Below are 19,820 nucleotides of genomic sequence, written 5' to 3' on the forward strand. Positions count from 1 at the left end.
AACAGTATATAATGAAACATATTAAACTTGTCAACATATCTCGATCAGTGAGTTAATCACCAACCAAACCCATAAACCCAGTAATCTACAACCCAAATCACAAAATGTCCATTTAAATATCAGCAAATAGATCTTCAAAACATGGTTAAACCAAGGCAACCAATGCCTTCCTTGGATTAAAAATTATTAGAAGCAAAGCTGTGAAAACAGTTGAACATGGAACAAACAAAGACAAGGTGACAAGAGTCTGCCTTATCTTCCACATAGCTTGAAATTAATAATCACAGACAGATGCAGTATTTTGAATTCTAAAAATGAGCATTGTGGGAAAAAAAGAAAAAAAAAAGAGTTTTTTTTGGAGCTACAAATGATATTTTGGGCTTTGAGTGAAAGTTTGGATCTGACCCCAAAAAAAAATTCCAAGTTGGGCTTTTATAGCAAATAGCCATATGCATCAGAAAGGATAAGCCAGAGCTCGACCCCATCGTCTTCATCCACACACAAACTCATCACTCTCACTAGTCACACGCAGTGTTGACAAAAATGGCGCAAACACTGGCAATGCCTCTGGCACCCTCGCTCTCTGTAATCTGCAATGGAAGAAACCCTAACCCCCTCTCCAACAGTGTCTCCTTCCCACTCAGAAACCCCAATAAGGTAAATTTCACTTCAAACCCACATTTTAAATTCTGGGTCGAGCTCAAAAATTCGTGGGTCTCATCGATTTTGCACAGGTTGGTGGCCTCAGCATCAAATGCGTGCGTGTTGGCGGAGTCGAAATTCCAAACAACAAAAGGGTCGAGTTCTCTCTTCAGTACGTTCATGGAATTGGGCGTACCAGAGCGCGCACAATCTTAATCGACCTCAACATGGAGAACAAAATCACCAAAGACTTGTCCGAAGAAGAACTCACCATTATCAGAGACGAAGTCTCCAAGTACATGATTGAAGGAGACTTGGTAAAGACTCGAACTTGATCTCTTTAGAGTCTTTCTTTTCATATTAGGAATATTGGGTTCTTATGGTTTTGGGTTTTTTGGGTGTTGCAGAGGAGGTTCAATGCGTTGAATATCAGGAGACTGAAGGAGATTCAGTGCTACAGAGGAATCCGCCATATCCAGGGCTTGCCTTGCAGAGGACAGCGCACCAAGAACAACACTAGGACTTTGAAGGGTAAGAGGGTCACTGTTGCTGGAAAGAAAAAGGCCCGTTAAGTAATCATATGGGTTTTCAATTCTTTGTGTAATTGGTGATCAATTTCCATTGTCTGGATTTGTGTCTTTGATTAGTATCTAGTACAATTGTTCTCAGTGCTTTTTGTTGATGAAATTGGGTTCTCATCTTTGGTAATGCATTTGGGATCAGTGTATATTAAGCATTTGGATCATGCCTTGTTCTATCTATCTGCACTGATTTGAGCTCATTTTTGTTCAAAGGATTGTTAAAAGTTGAGAAGTAAATATCGTCTAAGAACTCGGTCACACCATGTTTTTGAGATTCTTAACTATTTTGGAGTGCTATGAAATTGAATCAAAAGTGATGGCTTGTTGAAATTGTTCTCAAAATTCAGAGGCCTAATATCACTTTATACAAGTGAGAAGGGTTTCCCAAATCATCTGATGTTGGGATCCTTCTCACTTCGTTTTGATCATCTTTGTCATCTTACTACTACATTCAATATGTTCTCTCTTTGTTTCTATCATCCCAGAAGTTAGCAAAGCATCCGTTAGATAGCTGCTACAAATTTGCTCGCGTGCATTCGGTATGCATTTGCCATTTTGCAATCACGACTCTGTTACAATCTTCTTTCTTGGTTCTCTGTACTCTTTGACATCTCAATTCTTCTCACAGCTAGATATAACAATTATATCTCAGCTATTCGATATCCATTCTCATAATGCATGTCAGTTTTAACTATAGTTGGATAAAGATTCAACTCGAAACCTCTGCATATAATTCTTTTCATTGTTTGTTTGGTCTTTCTGCTTGGAAGATGTGTTAGTCAAGACTTCTCAATATATGGATGACCTACAAGTACCTAGTTTATTATCTGATTTATTAAACTATAATTATTTTACCAAATTCTATGCTTGAGCTACGTTGAGATTTTCTCCAAAATCTACCCTTTAGCTAAATCAAAGTCCGTAGGGGCTGATGTCTTGGCTTCTAAGAGTTCTGAGTTGGCCCTGGGGTGCAGTATTTTACTGAGGTGTCTGCTTTTCTTTTGACTTGTTTGGTTGAGGATGCTATTGGGGTGTCCAGGTCCCGTGTTGTTTGTGCTTAGTCTGTTTGTTCTGGCTTTTAGCCCTCCTTGTTACCCCAAAAAAAAAAAAAAAAGTCCGTAGGGGAAAACTTGACAAAACTAACTGTTTAAAATATATGAAGTTCAGGAGCCAAATGGTTTCAGACAAGGATAGTGAAGGCTAAAACCATGTGTTCCTTTTTCTTTTTTCGCCCCAAGTTACATTTTTTTGTTGAGTAAGCAATAGTTGTATTCAAGTTACTTTTTCTTTTCTTTTTTTTTTGCCGTAAGTTACATTTTTAAGCTTGTGTTTTTTTTTTAAGGCCTATACAAAGTGTATAATTGTTAAGAAAAAGACACGAAATTCTTGCAGTTTAAATTTTGATTGCAAAAGTTTTGGAGAGATAAAAGAGGCCTCACATGTTGTTGTTGCATATTGCCGCATTGAATTTTATATCTTAATTTGATGAAATTGAGCTTGATTGCACACCGAATAGATTAAATAACTAAAATTGCCAAAATTAAAATAAGAGAACTTAAATGGAAAATGAATTACTTTCTCAATCTCTATCTTTTCAAAAACAAAACAAAAAAAATCGCAAACCTTTTTGGTTCTCAAATCACATGACTTAATTTTTTGCACGAACTCCCTTTATTTTTGGTGAATTAATTGAATTTTACAGGAAATCAATGAGATTAGTGAAAGAAAGCTTAACCCCAAGGAGAATAAGGATTAGATCCAGCCCACTTTACAAAGCGCAGAGCAAGTGGCAAAAGCCCATAATACTTCAAAACCACAGACCCTTGGGCCTTGGCAAAAAATAATGGATAAGTGAAGAAACCTTTTAGCATGACCGTTAAATTGTCACGTGGTATTATAAATTACGTGTTATAATATAAGTAAAGGTCACACAAAATAATCACACAAGTTGGAAGTTTTGAACAATTATCGTGTTGCATGGACTAATTGCTAGAGCATTACATGAACTCCGAAATTAGGGCATAGACACAAATATGAATATATGTTCTTGCCTTAGTCTGATGGGCATGATAACACAAAATACTGGACTAAGACTCATATGATCAATAAATAATTGAACAAGGTTAATATGTAAGTAACTATATCTCTCAAGAAATAAAATAAACCAAAAGAACAAACCATGAAAATTACCAACTTAACCAAGAGGCAGAAACCCATATTTTCCATTTCACCCCAAATCCTTACAAAACACAGTTCATGCATGCATGATGCATCTGTCATATATGTATTATATATACTTCATGTATGTTCCATATATATATGCATGGTGATCCATGGATCAACATAAGCTAAAGCCAGATAACTCCTTAAGACTTTTTTTTTTACGTCGCAAAGAAAATTACAACGAGAACCCTAAGACTTGTAAGGGGGCACACCAGTAAGTTTTCCAACAGGGAATATTTGATACCAAATGGAACCGTGGCATGCAGGTTCCACAGCCACCGGCAAGCACTCTGCGGATTCACACCAAAACTTCTTGTTCTTGAAATGTTTCAATAGAGCTGCCTTGCCCTGCATTTCAAAACCAAAAACAATCATCTTAAAAACAAGGGATGGACTCAAAATTTTGGTAAATAACATTTGGGCAAGGCTAACAAAACCCAGGTAATTAATTTTTCAAAACTAATTATAAGAAATCAATTTATTTAACCTGGAATTTGGCGCTTTTAACATCACAAGTCTTTTTGGTATTGTTGTATCTCCACTCCTGGTCTTGAAAATGCCCGCAAAATCTGTGAGCTGCAGCTGGAGTTGTAAAATTCACAAATGCGTAACCCAGATTTGAAATAGTCTTCTTCTTCCAGATTTTCCTAAATGAAAAAAATTAAAAAGTACAAAATTATATGTATAAATAGCTGTTTATAACACCCAAGAAAAACACAGAAGCAAAGGTTTTGGGAAGATTGGTAGTGTAAAATAAAAAGTTACTCACCCGAAATCTATGGGTAGATAAACAAAATCGAACTTGGACTTGTTTGGATCAGAGTGGAGGCCTCGGTTCACTTCAAAACAATGCCGGCGCAGTATTTCCAGTAAAGTATGCCTCCTGAATAAATATTAGAATATAGTGCAGAGCAGAGCAGATCAGTAAGCATGTTAATAACTTATATTATAACAGTGAAAATAATAAATAAATAAATCGCATATGGATGAACAATTTTCCAGGCAAATGGTGGACGATCATATTTCATGTATTCTATGTTCCAAATGTTTACATATGAATACACATGTGCTTGTTTCTGTTCACGTTATTGACAGAAAAAGGTTTTTTTGGGGACAAAAGGTCGAAACTTGGAAGAAAGAGAAACCCAAAAGAAAAAAGTGCTCATTTCCTCTTACTCGCTATGAGCATTGAGAAGTCAAAAGTTGCAGAAAACCCAGTACATAAACCAGATAAAATATTTGATATCTGGACCAAATATTTAACAAAGTTTGTAACTTTATCCTTTGAAGTTTGAACACCAAAATACCCAAATGCTGCAGAGAGAGAGAGAGAGAGAGAGAGAGAGAGAGAGGATTTTACCGAAACTGATTAGGGATGTTCTTGACCATGACAGTGGTTGTGGACGGGTCAAAGGTTGGAGGAAAAGGAATAACAGGACCGCCATTTTTGTGCTCTGAACTCGAAACCTCCATATTCTTCTCTTCTGCTTGCAGCTTCTGTTTGTTTTTCGACACCCATTTTCCTTGTCCACCATCAAGATCAAGCTCCTTCCTTGGTCCGCAAACCCTCATGGGAGCCATTGCTCTCTTCCCAGTTTTGCCCTTATGCTTGTTATGCCGCAACCTTTTCCCTCTAAAAGGACCTGATGATCTTGGAAAATGGAGATTTGAAGAAGAAGAAGGGCCAGCTGGCTGTGGCTCACAAGGAACCAAGGAAGAAACTGGCAGCACTGGTTCACAACAAGGAACCAAAGAAGAAACTAGCAGTGGCACTGGCTCAGAATGAACAACGGGTACCAGCCAAACAGGATTGTAGGTATAATAATAGTAGTTCTGTCTGGGTTGGTATAGCGGTGCATAAGGGTTCAGAGGCATTTTGGGGCGTTGGGATTTTGGATTAGAACAAGAAGCCGCTGGGTGGAGATCAAAAGCTACCAACAATGCTTTTTGACTGAATAAAAATCAGAGAGATTTGGAGTTGTTATGTACGCAAAGGCAGTTACACTACCACTCCTACTGGTTTGGTGACCTGATGGACAGCCAAAACTGGGGCTTTGGAGCTTCTTTATAAGCATATCTCAGCATGTGAAATGGACGGTAGGGATTTAAATTTGGAGGCTAGCTAGGGCTAATCTTTATGAGCATATCTCACTCGGTATGTGAAATGGACGGCAGGGATTTAATGTTGCTTTTCAGAAATTCACAATTCTGGACCATATCAGTGAAATTATGAAAATTGGCAGCGAATATTATTCATGATGTCTATTCATTAAATGCCCTCATGCCAATATTTCCATACAAGACAAACCAACGACCCCCAGCTTACATATGTGGCGGCTTCACCAGGAAAGAGAGACACAGAGAAATGCAGAGAGAGAGAGACAGAGACGAGTCTTTTATGGTTTAGTGCTTGCACCTTGTGACTTTGGTTCTCTGTATTGGCAGAACACCAGAAGTGGAAATTTGTTCGAAAAATGAACGCTAAATAACACAAAACAGTGAGGTTTTTTCTTCTTCGAAATTTAGGAAAACAAAGAGATAATCGTAGAGTGATAATATGGTTATGGTTAGGTTTTACTACTTATACACGGTCAGAAAAAGCATGGGAAATTCTCTAGGATCATATCAGTTATTTTGTGGAAGTAATAAAATTAATTTCATTACATCTGATTCTGATGTGACAATACAGAGTGTACACATCAAGTTTTAAATAAATGGATAAAAAATCATGTCTATTCATTCTAGAGGACTGTTTGCTCTTCTAGCTACATTACATATACGCATTTATTATATTAAAAGAAGATAAATGTTAGGGAGACCATATTTATAAACAACTTTGTTAACAACCTCTTTAATATATATGAGATCTATTGTATTGATGGGCTTCACTTCTATGAGAATGAGAGAGGTAGTTTTCAAAGTAGTACTAATAATGTGGTCTCGCTAGCATGACCCTTAAAAGAAAATGTGTAGGCTTTTAAAACTTTTAATATAAGTTTTGTTTTTCCAAATCAAAATTAAATGTTTTGAAGAGTTAAAATCAACTTATCAGGGTCTTTTTTCATTTGTCAGAAGATCAACTGATCAATTATGAAAAAAAAGAAAGAGTTCGAAAAGTATATTGAAGAGAAGTTTGCTAATGTGACACACCTATATTAGCATTTCAAAATTATTGGGTTCCTCTTAACATTAGTCGTATTCCAAAGCAAAATAAAACATGTCACGTAGATATATAGGTTTTTGAAACCGTTTTTCTAACCTTTTTAATACCACCTTTGTAATTAGGTTGACATAAATAAATAAAACACAATGGCTTATGTGGAATGTGGAATGTGATGGAAAAACAAAAACAAAAAAGGAAGCCTGGCAGCTTATATTCTGGAAACATTATAGTTTCTCAAAATGTTAAGGACATGAATGGCAGTTTCTTCAATCTGCTGTTTGGTTACTCACCTAATATGCATTTATGATTAAGTTGGTGTAGGTTTTGGTTCATTAATTTCTCCAATGATTGATGCAAAAAGGGGCTAAGTACGATAATTATGACCTTCAAGGTAGGAAAAATGGTATGTTAGCTTTAATTCCAACTTAACATATTAGGAAAAAAAAGAAGGTTTCTTTTCAAAGTTCCATTCTCATCCCTAAACTTAATCAATAATTACCATATGATTATGATTAACGATCTTAGTGTCCAAGTATTGCTAGTTCTTGGATCATATTATTATAAATATTTGTGCAGTTAATAAGTTTGAACTCCCTCCTTGTAGTTTAGATTAGATTTAAGCAGAATATTGTTTGTATAAAATAAAAATATATTTTGGGCTTCAAAACTTGTCGTGGTAGTGTTATTGTTTAAGTTTTGATCCCCAAGCATAAAATTCCGGCTCTTGATGATCATGTGACAATCATCAACTAATCAGAATAATTAATGTAAGTTGTAACATTTAGATGAACCTATTATAGCCTATTGTGTGTTCTGTTAATGTGGTTTTTTATCCATTGGTTAAAAGAAATGAAGGAACACAACACATGAGGTGGTGGTATTTGAGGTTGTAACTGAAGAAGGTGGGTTTAGTTACTATAACCTAGTTTTGTAAATCTGGTTGGAAGAAAAGAAAAAGGAGCTTTGAAACCCAGAAATAATCACTTTGTTAGTTTAGCATAGAGACAGAGAGAGAGGGTCATTTGGTTTATTATTATAAATAGCAGACAGAGAGAGAGAGAGAGAGTGATTGAAAGAGATAGAGTTGGTTTCGCATTTAATGCATGTGTACTGGAGAGGAAGGAGGTTTCGTATATGCATGGCTATTTGACCAACTTCGATACTCGAAAGCAAAGCAAGCTTTAGGTTTCGGTTTCGGTTTCAGTTTCCCCAGTGAATAATGCAAGAAATGGACGATTTGGCCTATCAGTTTTTCTATTTCTTAGCACACAAACGAGCCCTGCTTTAAGATCTCCAAAACCGCAGAATCTTTAAGGCTGCAACATCTCTTTTGTAAACCCAAAGCCATTCTCTATTTCATTTTAATTCCTTTTGTTTTGTTTCCATTTCTTTCTTTCGTTTTTCTGGCAGCTGATTCTCCTTTATGTCTCTATCCCTCGTTCCTTTTGTTGTAAAAAAAATTAAAATTTTATAAATAAATAAAAAAGATAAATTCACTTGGTAGCAGATTTCACTCTTTAAAATGTACGTGAAGTATAGTTAAAGAAATTGGACAAAAAAAATTACAATTAAAAGAGTGAAAAATTCTCAAATAACGTTTCACCAAAGACGGTTTGAACTGAATTGACTAAGTGATGACGATTGGTCGATAATTGAGAGGTAGAGGTGAGCTGAACAAAACCTTGGCCATCCTTGCATAATATAAAAAGTACATACGTGAAAGTTTCACTAAGAACTTTAAAATGAGGCTGATAGTGAATAAATTGAATAATTTTTTATCTTTATCAACGGAGAAAAATCACTAATGTAACATCTAGTTAATAAATAAATAAGAGAAACTAGAAAAATAAAACCATTGACACCATTTGTTTGACATATGAATTTCAAGAAAGTTGAATGAAAAATGAAAGAAGGAATATTCTCCTTCAAGAAAGTAGACTACATTCGGTTAAAAAAGTAACAAAAATCCCCTCAAATGTAACAAATGCCATTTGTAAACTCCTTTAATTTTGTATCAAACTCAATTTTGAAATTCATATATGGGAAGGGGTTTTCCAAGATATCGCCTGCTGCGTCAGGACGATCTGTGGCAGGGTAAACTATGCCCATCACTCACGATTATGACTATGAATATTGGATAAGACGTCCCATAAATTTTATATTATATTACAAATCCTCAGTACCTATTGACAAACCCTAGTAGGTCACTAGAGAGAGAGAGAGAGAGCTATGGACAGGTTTTGGTCAGCACAAAAGTCTTATATCACTTCATGTCTCGCTGTTGTATTTTTCTTTTGCAGCTTTTTTTACACTCAAATTTGCAACAAGCTTAAGGCGTGTTTACCCAAATTTGCTCCACTGCAGTTTGGGGCGCGCTATGTTTCAGACACTTTCTTTGCTTCCCATTGCTGAGGAATCATAACCAAATATGCATATGGAAGAAGGCTCAAATTTCAACCTGATCCCTTTTTCCCATTTAACTAATTATATCATCTCGATTTTACCACCTTAATTAAAAGACAAAAAAGAACAGAGAAAATAAAAACTTTCAAATTTCATCTCTCAACAGTCAACACACCATGGTCCATAGCTGGCACATAAACTACACTAAGCATGGTACAAATTATAACCATGTTTCCAATTCACCCCAGAGACTATGGCAAAACACATCACCCAGGGAGACAATGAAAACACAGCCAAAAACACCATACTGATATATTTTATACATCATATGCTAAAAACCCTAAAAATTGTTGAAAAAACAAACAGAAAACAGTAAACAGAAGTAGCCAATAATACAACAGCATAGAGTTGATGCAGTCACAGCACTATCACCTCACTGTCCTCCTCAATTCACCTTCTGTCAGCTTCTCGGCATGCATGGTGGTGATCACCGAGGATATTATAGGCCATGCCCCTAAGAGTTTAAGGCATATGTGTAGGAGAGTTCCCAAAGGCAGATGGTATCCCTACGCATTTCCCCACAGTTTTGAGATTGGGCAGCTCAACCCCACCATCGCATGGAGGCTCTAAGATTACAGGTAAATACTCCTCAGTGTCGCACCAAAACGCTTTCTTCTTGAAATGGCCCCTCAGAGCTTCCAAACCCTACATGACAAAACTGTCAGTCAAATCTGAAAGCTCACATCCAACTGCATACTTAAAAAGAGTCCAGAGCAGTTCAAATGAAAAAAATTGAAAGCCAAAACCTTCGTAGTGTAAGAATTAGAAACTTACCTGGAGTTTGGCACAGGTTACTTCACGGGTCTTGTTGTTGCTGCTGACCTCTTCCCACATTTTCTCGTGGAATTTCTTGTAAAATCTCGAGGCCGCAACAGTACTGGTGAAATTCACAAAGGCATAGCCCAGATTGGCTGCCCTCCTGCCATACCAAAATTACATGGAAGAAAAATATTTTAACATACACGATTTTGGATCCAATCATCCAAGAAAATGACACAAATTAACAATAAGGTTATGGAAAGTAAAAACTCACTGAAAGTCCATGGGAAGATACACGAAATCAAACTCGGATTTAATGGGATCATCAGAGTTCATGCAGGCCTTGATGTTCTCTGCGCAGCAGTGCTTACTGAGGAAGCTCAGCAGATCACCTCTCCTGCTTAGATACATAAATTATTATTATTATTTCAATAATTCACATGTTTTTTCTATGAAAATTTATTATTAATCAATTCTGTGCCCTCAGACTAAACATGTTTATCCTCTTTAGCACAAAAGTAGAATAGAGACAAAAGGACACAAAGAAAGAGCGACAAAACAGACTAAATTCCCTCTTACACGCCATGAACAAACAAATAACAGGAATGAAAAGTCAAAATTGAAAATGGTTGAACCAGACATGAACCAGGTAACATTTGAACAAATTGTTGATGCATGTACTGCAAATAAATAAATAAAATTAAGGGAAACAAAAACAATAAACCCAAAATAGTAACACAGAGAGAGAGAGAGAGAGAGAGAGAGAGAGAGAGAGAGAGAGAGAGATTACTGAAATTGGTTGGGGATGTTTTTTATCATGATGGTGGTAGTGCTTGAGCCATTTTGCACATCAGGACTTGAAGGGAAAGGAATTACATCACCACAACCAGCATTCACAACTCGGACTTTGGTTCCCCTTATAATCCTCTGACGCCACGCCTTTTTACCCTTCTCGGCCTCCAGGACTTCCTTCTTGGGCACCCATTTGACAACCCGACAAGCACCTACCACTTGGTGATCATCCCCAAGCTCTTTCAATGGCTTCCTCAGCCTCGCAGGTACAAATCCCCTCTTCCCCTTGTAAACATTCTCTCTCGGTACCCTTTTCGTAGTTTTGGCTGCTGCTGCTGCTTCCATGTTCTGTTTGAGACTCACAATTGTTTTTGGGTATGGAAAGTTGGGTTGCCTCCAGTGACAAAAATAGTAAATGGGTTGATGAAGATTTGGAAAGGCATAAGGAGGGTGAAGAGGATAGAAATGTCTTTTGCACACATAGGTTTCAGTTTTGTTCAAGAAAAATGGAGGAGCTTTAGGGTTCAGAGCTTTGGAGGACATCTTTTGAGCTTGTGGTGTCTGGAAATACAAAGAACCGAAAAGAGAGAGAGAGAGAGGGAGAGAGAGAGAGTTTGGGACTGAGCTAAAATGGAAGAAGGGGAGGATAGTGTTTATAAAGAAAAGGAGAGGAGATATCAAAGGTTGATCGGACGGTGGGGATTGAAGCAGATAGTGGGTTTTCAGAATGGGATTTGCTTTCACGTTTCTGGATATGGGATCCCTGAAATGATGAAAATCGGGACTCGAGTTTACTCATCATGGCTTTACATTTAATGCTCTCAACCAAGGCTTAACATTGGCGGCGTATAATAACATGAGATGCAGAGAGAGCGAAGAGAGTTTCATGGTTTTGTGCTTGGACAGGGCGACAGCGGTGACTACTTTTTCTCTGAGTTTTCAGAGCACCAGAACGGCAAATTGTATGAAAATGAAAAATATATTAACAAAACGAATAGTTATCTGGAATTCCTTGGACGGATAGCAGCTATGCTTAGGTTTATAGGGGGTGGTAGGATGTCAACCGATTGCTTCCCTCGAACTAGTTTTAATTTGGATAATTACATTCATTATTTTGATAACTTGTTTAATTAACCACACTCTTTTACCATTGGACTAAATTGTGCTAGGTTAATACAATATGACAGATATTTTGCAAATGTGAGAAATGTTAGATATTTTTCCTCTTGTTTTTTTATTCTTGATTTTGTCATTCAGTTTGTATCACGTGTATTTCATTCACACATAAATTTTATGCAATCTTTCAACAACAGTTGCCAGCATGTTTGAAATTTGTTCATCATCCGGAACTCAGCCCATGCATTGCTGAGTACCAATTCTATATTAATAAACCTAAAATTTTGTTTGGTTAGTTGCTAATAACTTTTTATGTCTATCATTATCTGGGAAACATAATATTGTGCTGAAAATGTCGAGGAAGTGAATAGCAGGTGTTTTGGCATGCTTTGTTTGATAAATTTAAAACGCATTTACTTTCTCAATGATTGATTCATCGGGGGAAAAAGTTGGTAAAGTTTTTTTGACCTTCAATTCGAATAAAATGTTAACATATTTGGGCGAATTTGGTGGGCAAATTGCTACTCCAGATTGATTTCACCCTCTTATTGATGCCATCTCTCTTAGAGTTTGCCACGTGTTTATATTAAAATAACCATAATTTAACATGTACATTCAGACCAGATGCAATAAATCATGACAAATATCTTGCAGTTTTGTCTATAGTTGTTAGATTTATTTAGGGTTTACGTGGAAAAATAGAATTTGGGTGTTTAGCGCATAACTTCAGAGTAAGCTTGCTGATGCCTCAATTACTTGTACTTTCTTGCCTTTATGTATTGGGGATTCACATCACAAGATTCTTCATTCTTATTAATCTATAATGCGTTCATCCATGGATGGTACTTACTCAACATACCCATCTATTAATGATGGAGCTCAAAAGCATTTACAGCTCCATAAACTTAGGCACATTGCCGAATCACGTTAATTTTTGCCATTTTCACGTTGTTTTCTCTCTCTTAATTGAGTTTGTGATTTCCGTTATTGTATTATTAACCGATCCTAACATTATATCATAATATTGAAAAATTCACAAATTTTGTTGGTATTTTACTTTAAGGGATTGTTATTGTAACGTGAGAAAGAAAAAACTAAAACTTATTTGACTCAATATTTCAAAATCCAACAGGAACATCTTATTTGATAATATGATTCAAATAAGAAAATTACACAACTAGTAATTAAATGAGTAGTCAATTCAAGGGTTTAGATGAAATTTGCAAAGCCTCTTTCTTGTCCTTTGTATATTAGGGTTCAGCCTGAATCGAGGCTTTCCTTAATTTAGCAAAGCATTGACCATTGCGAAACTTTTGCAGAGATAAAAAAATAGCATGTGTTTCAGCATTGCACAATTTGAGGCAAAAAGTTGGTATGAGAATCCCGACATCAGAAAGGCCAGGGTGGCATTGTAACTTCCCACTTCGTCTCCTCTCACTTTTTACATGCAGTAACTTTGTTTAAAAGTGCATGCGAAGTATTTGACTTCTTCTTGTAAACATTGAAAAGAATATAATTTTAAATATAATTCCAAGATTTTTTTTCTTTTTCGAAAAAGAATTATCCAAATCCTCGCTGACAAGGGTATGAAATGATTGATTAGATGAGGTGAAGCAATATCTGACGCAATTCTTCTTACAAATAAAGCGAGAGGGGTACAGTATGCAGCAAGATTCATTAGCGTTATTTTATAAGGCCCTCTATGTCGGACTGGTACTTTATGCAGCAAGATCCATTGGCGAATTTGGGCTTCAAATACAACAAGAACAACCCAATAGGCAATTTGCTCGCCTTGCCCATCGTCATGACCTGACCCGAATCCTCTATAGGCCAGCCCATAGCTCCCAAGTGCCTCTCCTCGCTCAACTGCTCCAAGGACCAGCGTGCGTGCGTCCCAGTCTTCCTCCTCAGTCCGACGGCAACTCCTCTTCTTTCTCTTCTTCTTCTTCTTCTTCTTCTTCCTTTTTTCGTCTCCATCTGTTTTCAATTTGTATGTGAAGGTCAATGGCGTATAGAGGTCGTGGACGCGGTGGATTTGGAGGTGGCGGCGGTTTTGGCTATGCCACTCAAGTTCCCTTTGAGCTTTTTCCTGTGAGTTTCTGTTTGCTGCAGTTTTTGCACAGGACTAATTTACCAAGCTACAATTTGAGTCTTGATATTGATTTTTGTTTATTTTGAACTAGTAATGGCCAAATTTTAAGTAATATGTTTCTGCAATCAGTTCTATTTTTATTGCAATTGGTTCTATTTTTGTTGCAGTTATTGACAAGTTTTGCTATGATATTGGCAGTTTGCTACTTTTCATATTTAATATCAAACTTTTCTTTGCAGGATATTGATTTGCCTAATGTCAAAGGTATACTTGATCCAGATAAAAAGATAAACCAGGGTAAGAGTGAGGAAGAAAACTTAGTCAATCAAAGTCGCAAGTTTCAAAAAATTTGGAAAGGCTCTCCTTTTTATCTTGAGCAGACCACTTCAAAGGGTTAGCATGATCTACTTCAGAACTCGTTGCTTATGTTTTTTTTTGGTCTATCAGTACATGAAGTCAAGGAATTAAGCAATTTGTGAAGCATGTTTGATTTGTTTTTCCCTTCCTCTTCTAGTTAAGATATTAATCATGGTCTATTGTGGAGAGAATTCATTATTTTGGTATGTTTGAAATCATGTTTGTTTTTTTTTCATAAGAAGACTATCAACCTTGTAGTGATGCTTCTATGCTGTGTAAAAGTACAGTTCTGTTGTGAAATTCAGTATGATTCATATATGTTGATCCCTTTAAATATTTTTATGGTTGAAGATAAAAGTACATATTTACTGTGAATCTGAAATTGATGTCACCAAGATTTTATAGTTAGATGTAAGGAGAAGTTCAAACATCTCTTCCAAAACCAACACCCAATCTTATGTTTGTGAACATTATGCAAACTGGCAAACTGTCATAAAAAGTTCAATATGAGTTTCTAAGGTGATTTGTTCCATAGTTGCATTTTATTTAATACCATATTGCTTTTATTCTCATTGAAAATCATTCATTTGGCTTCTTTTGAATTTATACCAGATTTTGTGATAGTAATACACTTATTGAACTTGTGGTTTCAGAGAGGCAAAACACAGAAGTAGAAAGATATTCTGACAGGTTGAAGCCAAAAACCACGATAAGACGCGGTGCTCTTTTTGATATATTGGAGCTCAAGGCATTTCCCCAAGAACTGACAGGAGGTTTGTAATCTGAAAATCATGTGAAAATCATGTGAATAAATAAAAATAAAAATGGGAATGATATCCAATGTTCTGCTTTGGTTTTGTGGTTTTCTTTTTGCGTTTTGCATACTTCTTGTTGCAATGGTGTTTCAGGTTCACGGGCGCAGCAACCAGGCCGAAAGAGAGTTCGATGGAATCCTGACTCAGGTTCCATGAGACTGGATACTTTGTTCTTCTGTTGTCTTGTTTAATATATTTTTTTTTTTAGTCATTGGGAATTTTGACTCAAACTGATTAAAAGATCATCACTCTTACAGAGCTGCAGAAGTTAGATTTATTTGAAAAGCTTGAACAGCGTCAGGTATGAAAAAGTCTTCATAGTCTCCCTAACTACAACATGTTGTGTCAAAGATCACTGTACCAACATCTATCTATGAAAATGATCCAAATGAAAGTTTGAAGATGCTTGGTCTTAAAATTCATTTTCATAAAAGGTTTAATTTTTGTATGCATTGTTGATAATTCTTCTCATTTGTAGGGTAATAATGATGGAAAAGAAAAGAAAGAAGGTGAAGGTGAGGATGAAGATGAAGAAGAAGAGGAGGAGGAGCCAGAAGAAGACTTCAGTGATGATGATTATCAGAAGGTTCGTATATTTGTTTCTTTACCTTATTTATTGGTAATCACTTCAAAATGGTGATAGGTTGTACTTTGTTTATGTTCACTGTTGGGATTTTCATTTCTTATACGTGCCACCTGATTCCTCACTTATTCGTTAGAAGTTCAGTTCACGAAAATTCAAGTTTGGAACTGGGAGGTGTGTGGTTGTTTGGCTGTCCTTGTGTGGGAAAGTAATATGTTTTTAATACAACTTTGATATTGCAGAACCAAGATTTCGATGATGATGATGATGATTTTAATATGGAAGATGATGGTGATGGTAGGAACCTTCATTTGATACACTACATTTTTCTCATACTATTTTAACATGGAATAATTGAGCTTGTGGTGAGCTTACGCTGATGGTTTTAATGATGCAGATGAACCTCTTTTGTAGTGAGATGGTGTCGCATACGAGGCTGCTCAAAACATACACAAACCTCCCTCATTTCCCTTCCATCAAATCGAGTATCCGGCTATTGTTTGTTTTCTTGTAGGATTGTACATTCAATTACTAGTTTTTTTTGTTACAAAGCTCTTGCTCTTCCAGGAAAAGATATCGGTCTAATGTGACGATGATCACAAATAGAAAGTAGGTTATGTGGAAGTGGAATCAAAATGTGTAGGTTAGGCAATGGATTCGATTCCCCGTCTTTTTGGTTTTTAATATTGGTAATTAGGGCTTGTAGTTTACTTAAGCTTGCAATCGACCCTAAATTTGTTAAATTGGGTGTGTGAAAAGTTGACATGCTTAGCACATTGCGCTATCCTCTCGACCAATAATTGACCAAAAACGTTTATGTTACCGCAGTAAGTTCCAATCATGGACAGCAATTGTTGAAATTTCTTTTTTTTTTAAAGTAAAATATTTAAGACTTTGGTTTTAGAAAGAGAATGAAACCTTATAATTCCTTTCATACAAAAGTGCTGCTAGAGCATCTTTCTTTGTTACACAAAAAATTTGAGTGTAATTTTTCTTCATATTACATAAGTTTCGAAACACAGCCCGTACTTCCACTATGGTGGGTGGGCAAGTTAACTCACGCGGGTCCCACGTGACCAAACATGAGCAGGCTGAACGTGAAGGGCACTCATTCAATCATGTTGGCGAATCCAACGGCTGACAAGAGATCACCGACGCAACAACGACATAACGGTTCACTGAGCCCACCGAATTCCCCCACACTCTTCTCCTCTTCCAGGCCTACGACATGTATTGTGTAACGTAATATTATTATATAAACCTTCCGCCTTTGAACAAGCAAATAGATAACTTCAGAATCAGACCGTGGAAGAAGAAGAAGAAGAAAATTAGAACTTGCAAATCTATCGATCAAAGTTAGACAAGGAGATTCGACGGTCAGGATTCAATCAAGAAAATGTCGTGGCAGACGTACGTCGACGATCACTTAATGTGCGACATCGACGGCCAACATCTCACGGCCGCGGCCATCGTCGGTCACGACGGAAGTGTGTGGGCTCAGAGCTCCAGCTTCCCTAAGGTTCCTTCTTCAACTTCCTCTGTGATTCTTATTTTTTTATTTTTGTGCTTTTTTGCTTTTATTTTGTATGATTTATCTCATTAGATCTGTGCAAATTGGCTCTGTTTGTTTGCCCGGAAAATCTTTTCACGGTAGACGAATTGAATTGAAAATGCGAGGTTGTGTAACAGATTAATACTGATTAAAGAGTTGTGCTCGGAATTGAAAAAAGATTCGTGATTCTAACTGATTGAGATTGATCGATATGATTTGTGATTGATATTTTTTTAAAGGATTTGTATTCCGCTTGTTGAGATTTCTGCATTTGAGTTTTGCTTCGATGCCGAGAAAATGTTTTCTGTTTGTTTGCCAATGGCCTTTTAATGCTAATGCGATAGGAATTCAGATGCAGGACATTTTGGATGTTTTTTCTTGATTTTAATTGAAAATGTGGTAGTGAGTGAGTGTGAGATTGATTTTGGTTATTTATAAGCAGTTTAAGCCTGAAGAAATTGCGGCGATAATGAAAGATTTCGATGAGCCAGGGTCTCTTGCCCCTACTGGATTGCACCTTGCTGGCACAAAGTATATGGTTATTCAAGGGGAGGGAGGAGCTGTAATTCGTGGAAAGAAGGTTTGTTTGTTTTGTTTTTCTGCTGTATATGCTTTAAACAAGCACCTGAATTTCATATCGTCAAACCACAGTTTTTAAGTTTGGTCATTTGGATTTGATTTCACCAGACCATTTGGTATAAATTATCAGTGCATACTTAAGAGCATACAATGACATTTCCGTCGAACTACTTTCTTAAGTTTGCCTTTGAATTTCACAATAAAAGTAGAGGAGTTTACATGAAGAATGCTATGTTTTCATGAAATTACGTCCATAGGCTTACTTTTTGCGTCTGACAAGTGAGCATGAAATGTGACCATTCTATAAACAAGCATGTGAACGAATTGATCCGCCCATCAACTGGTTTAATTTGAGAATTGTACCCTAGTGTTGAAGTGGAAATCCTTAATTCAAAATGTGGACGTTAACTGAATATGCATACATTTTTCGTTTCTGTAATTTCATAAAAGAAAGGTCTATTGACTGTCGTTAAGCGAAAACACAGGTTTACTAACGTGATTTGCACTATAAAGTGTTCAATGAAGACTGTAAAAGTCATCCTTCTCTCATCTTCTTACTTTTTAAAGTTGTTAACCATCAATTCAGTCGGTTGATGTTCCTTCTTGTTGCAGTCAACATTCTGCCTGTGATTGATTTGATATTATTGTAGGGCTTTAGGAGATGGTATGTCCTTAAAGGAATAATCCACCTCAAAAGTTCCTCGAAAGTGTTATTTAATTTTTCTTTTGGGTTCCTCATTTATAGTCGCACATACTGACTAAAGTGCAAAAACACATGGATGCCAAATTGTGTAATGCACTTTATTTTTTTTGAAATTTTAGTACAATTATCACTTTATGAGGTCCATCACCTTTTTTTTCTTCTTTAGATAGAGCTGTATATACTTGCAACCACCTGATAATTGCACGGATTTGCCTTTTCTGATGTTCTGCTTGCTGTATTTTTAGTGCAGATTGGGTCATTCCAAGTGTAATGAAGTTTATTTTGATTTGATTTTCCTGCAGGGTTCTGGTGGCATTACGGTGAAGAAAACGGGCCAGGCTATGATTTTCGGTATATACGAGGAGCCCTTGACACCAGGGCAGTGTAATATTATCGTGGAGAGGTTGGGAGACTACCTGATTGATCAAGGCCTGTAGGTCATCTCAACATAATGGTTTTCATATTTTTCGATTTTTTTGTGGGCTTTTGCATCTACTTTCCTACTACGGATTTGAAGTGGCACTGGCGTTTTTGCTCAAAATAACCATGTGCAGATGGTGAGACGGAAGCAGGGGACTATTTGGTGTTCTAAGATTGTTTTTCTTTTTTGGTTGGGGTTTCTTATTTTCTTGATTTGTGTATTTATTCACCCCGCCGTTTGCTCCTACTGAGTCTGCTGCCTTTTATATGGTTTTGCATACCCTTGGATTCCATCTTTGTTATGATATGATAAAAACGAATGTTTCTGCTATAAATGAAATGGTTTTGGATTTAAGTCTTCCCCTTTTGTTATAATCATTGTTTATCAACAATAATTCTAAGCCAATGCATTTGGTAATTTTGGTTCATGGACATTTTGAAGTGTGGCTTGGCTCAAGTTTTGAATATCACAATTTGAGACCAATCGACTTAGAGCTTCAAGCGAGTTCACTTTTTATCCATCTTTTCGTAATTTTTTTCAAAGAAATAGTATAGCATAGCCATGCTGCCAGACTTCGTTTTTTTTTTTTTTTTTAATAACTTGGGGTTTCAAAAAAAAAAGCGAAAAGCAGAGTATAGCCGGGCGGGAAAGCAGTATAACCATGCGGCTATACTCGTTTTACCTACTATCTTATAGCCGACTGGCTATACTTGGGTTTTGGAAATTTTTTATAAAAAAAAAATAGTATCGCCAATTGGCTGTACTGTGGTTTTTCCCTTTCTTTTTTTTATTTAAAGAAATAGTATAGCCGGACGGCTATACGTTGTTTTTTCCAATTCTTTTAAAAAAGAAATAGTATAGCCCAGGGGGTTTTCCCTTTTTTAAAGAAATAGTATAGCCACACGGCTATACTGGGGTTTTGGGCTATACTATTATCCGAATTTTTTAAAAAAGAAATAGTATAGAAGCGCGGCTATAC

General features: G+C 36.5%; 3 protein-coding genes and 1 pseudogene across 4 annotated transcripts; 3 read left to right on the forward strand and 1 right to left on the reverse strand.

Annotated features, from left to right (window-relative positions):
* The first annotated feature begins 466 nt into the window (after nucleotides 1-466).
* Nucleotides 467-1,423, forward strand: LOC103332925 (small ribosomal subunit protein uS13c-like). Its single transcript, XM_008235691.2, has 3 exons — nucleotides 467-657; nucleotides 735-959; nucleotides 1,050-1,423. Exons 1-3 carry the CDS (start codon nucleotides 544-546, stop codon nucleotides 1,212-1,214), a joined length of 504 nt encoding a protein of 167 aa, XP_008233913.1. The 5' UTR covers nucleotides 467-543; the 3' UTR covers nucleotides 1,215-1,423.
* Nucleotides 1,424-9,230: 7,807 nt separating this feature from the next.
* LOC148919517 (protein terminal ear1 homolog) lies at nucleotides 9,231-11,448 on the reverse strand (annotated as a pseudogene). Its single transcript, XR_016124477.1, has 4 exons — nucleotides 10,622-11,448; nucleotides 10,106-10,228; nucleotides 9,847-10,009; nucleotides 9,231-9,717 (listed from the first exon to the last, which is right to left on the reverse strand). The product of XR_016124477.1 is annotated as a protein terminal ear1 homolog (transcript).
* Nucleotides 11,449-13,572: 2,124 nt separating this feature from the next.
* LOC103332924 (uncharacterized) lies at nucleotides 13,573-16,331 on the forward strand. The gene is made up of 8 exons (XM_008235690.3): nucleotides 13,573-13,830; nucleotides 14,071-14,224; nucleotides 14,842-14,961; nucleotides 15,097-15,150; nucleotides 15,261-15,304; nucleotides 15,482-15,589; nucleotides 15,829-15,883; nucleotides 15,984-16,331. The coding sequence occupies exons 1-8, from the start codon at nucleotides 13,744-13,746 to the stop codon at nucleotides 15,998-16,000; spliced, it is 639 nt and encodes a 212-aa protein (XP_008233912.2). The 5' UTR covers nucleotides 13,573-13,743; the 3' UTR covers nucleotides 16,001-16,331.
* A 508-nt stretch (nucleotides 16,332-16,839) lies between these two features.
* On the forward strand, nucleotides 16,840-19,195 carry LOC103332923 (profilin). Its single transcript, XM_008235689.3, has 3 exons — nucleotides 16,840-17,105; nucleotides 17,581-17,718; nucleotides 18,723-19,195. Exons 1-3 carry the CDS (start codon nucleotides 16,983-16,985, stop codon nucleotides 18,855-18,857), a joined length of 396 nt encoding a protein of 131 aa, XP_008233911.1. The 5' UTR covers nucleotides 16,840-16,982; the 3' UTR covers nucleotides 18,858-19,195.
* Nucleotides 19,196-19,820: the final 625 nt, after the last annotated feature.

This window comes from Prunus mume, linkage group LG2, assembly GCF_029339155.1.
Source record: "Prunus mume cultivar Tortuosa linkage group LG2, ASM2933915v1, whole genome shotgun sequence".
Lineage (NCBI taxonomy): Eukaryota > Viridiplantae > Streptophyta > Magnoliopsida > Rosales > Rosaceae > Prunus > Prunus mume.

Excerpts from the sequence above, each read along its gene's own strand:
- LOC103332924 (XM_008235690.3), top strand. The coding sequence starts at position 13,744 with ATGGCGTATAGAGGTCGTGGACGCGGTGGATTTGGAGGTGGCGGCGGT. Across the intron at positions 14,225-14,841 it reads TGAGCAGACCACTTCAAAGG|AGAGGCAAAACACAGAAGTA; the intron begins GTTAGCATGATC and ends TTGTGGTTTCAG. Across the intron at positions 14,962-15,096 it reads TCCCCAAGAACTGACAGGAG|GTTCACGGGCGCAGCAACCA; the intron begins GTTTGTAATCTG and ends ATGGTGTTTCAG.
- LOC103332923 (XM_008235689.3), top strand. The coding sequence starts at position 16,983 with ATGTCGTGGCAGACGTACGTCGACGATCACTTAATGTGCGACATCGAC. Across the intron at positions 17,106-17,580 it reads AGAGCTCCAGCTTCCCTAAG|TTTAAGCCTGAAGAAATTGC; the intron begins GTTCCTTCTTCA and ends ATTTATAAGCAG. Across the intron at positions 17,719-18,722 it reads CTGTAATTCGTGGAAAGAAG|GGTTCTGGTGGCATTACGGT; the intron begins GTTTGTTTGTTT and ends ATTTTCCTGCAG.
- LOC103332925 (XM_008235691.2), top strand. The coding sequence starts at position 544 with ATGGCGCAAACACTGGCAATGCCTCTGGCACCCTCGCTCTCTGTAATC. Across the intron at positions 658-734 it reads CACTCAGAAACCCCAATAAG|GTTGGTGGCCTCAGCATCAA; the intron begins GTAAATTTCACT and ends GATTTTGCACAG. Across the intron at positions 960-1,049 it reads ACATGATTGAAGGAGACTTG|AGGAGGTTCAATGCGTTGAA; the intron begins GTAAAGACTCGA and ends TGGGTGTTGCAG.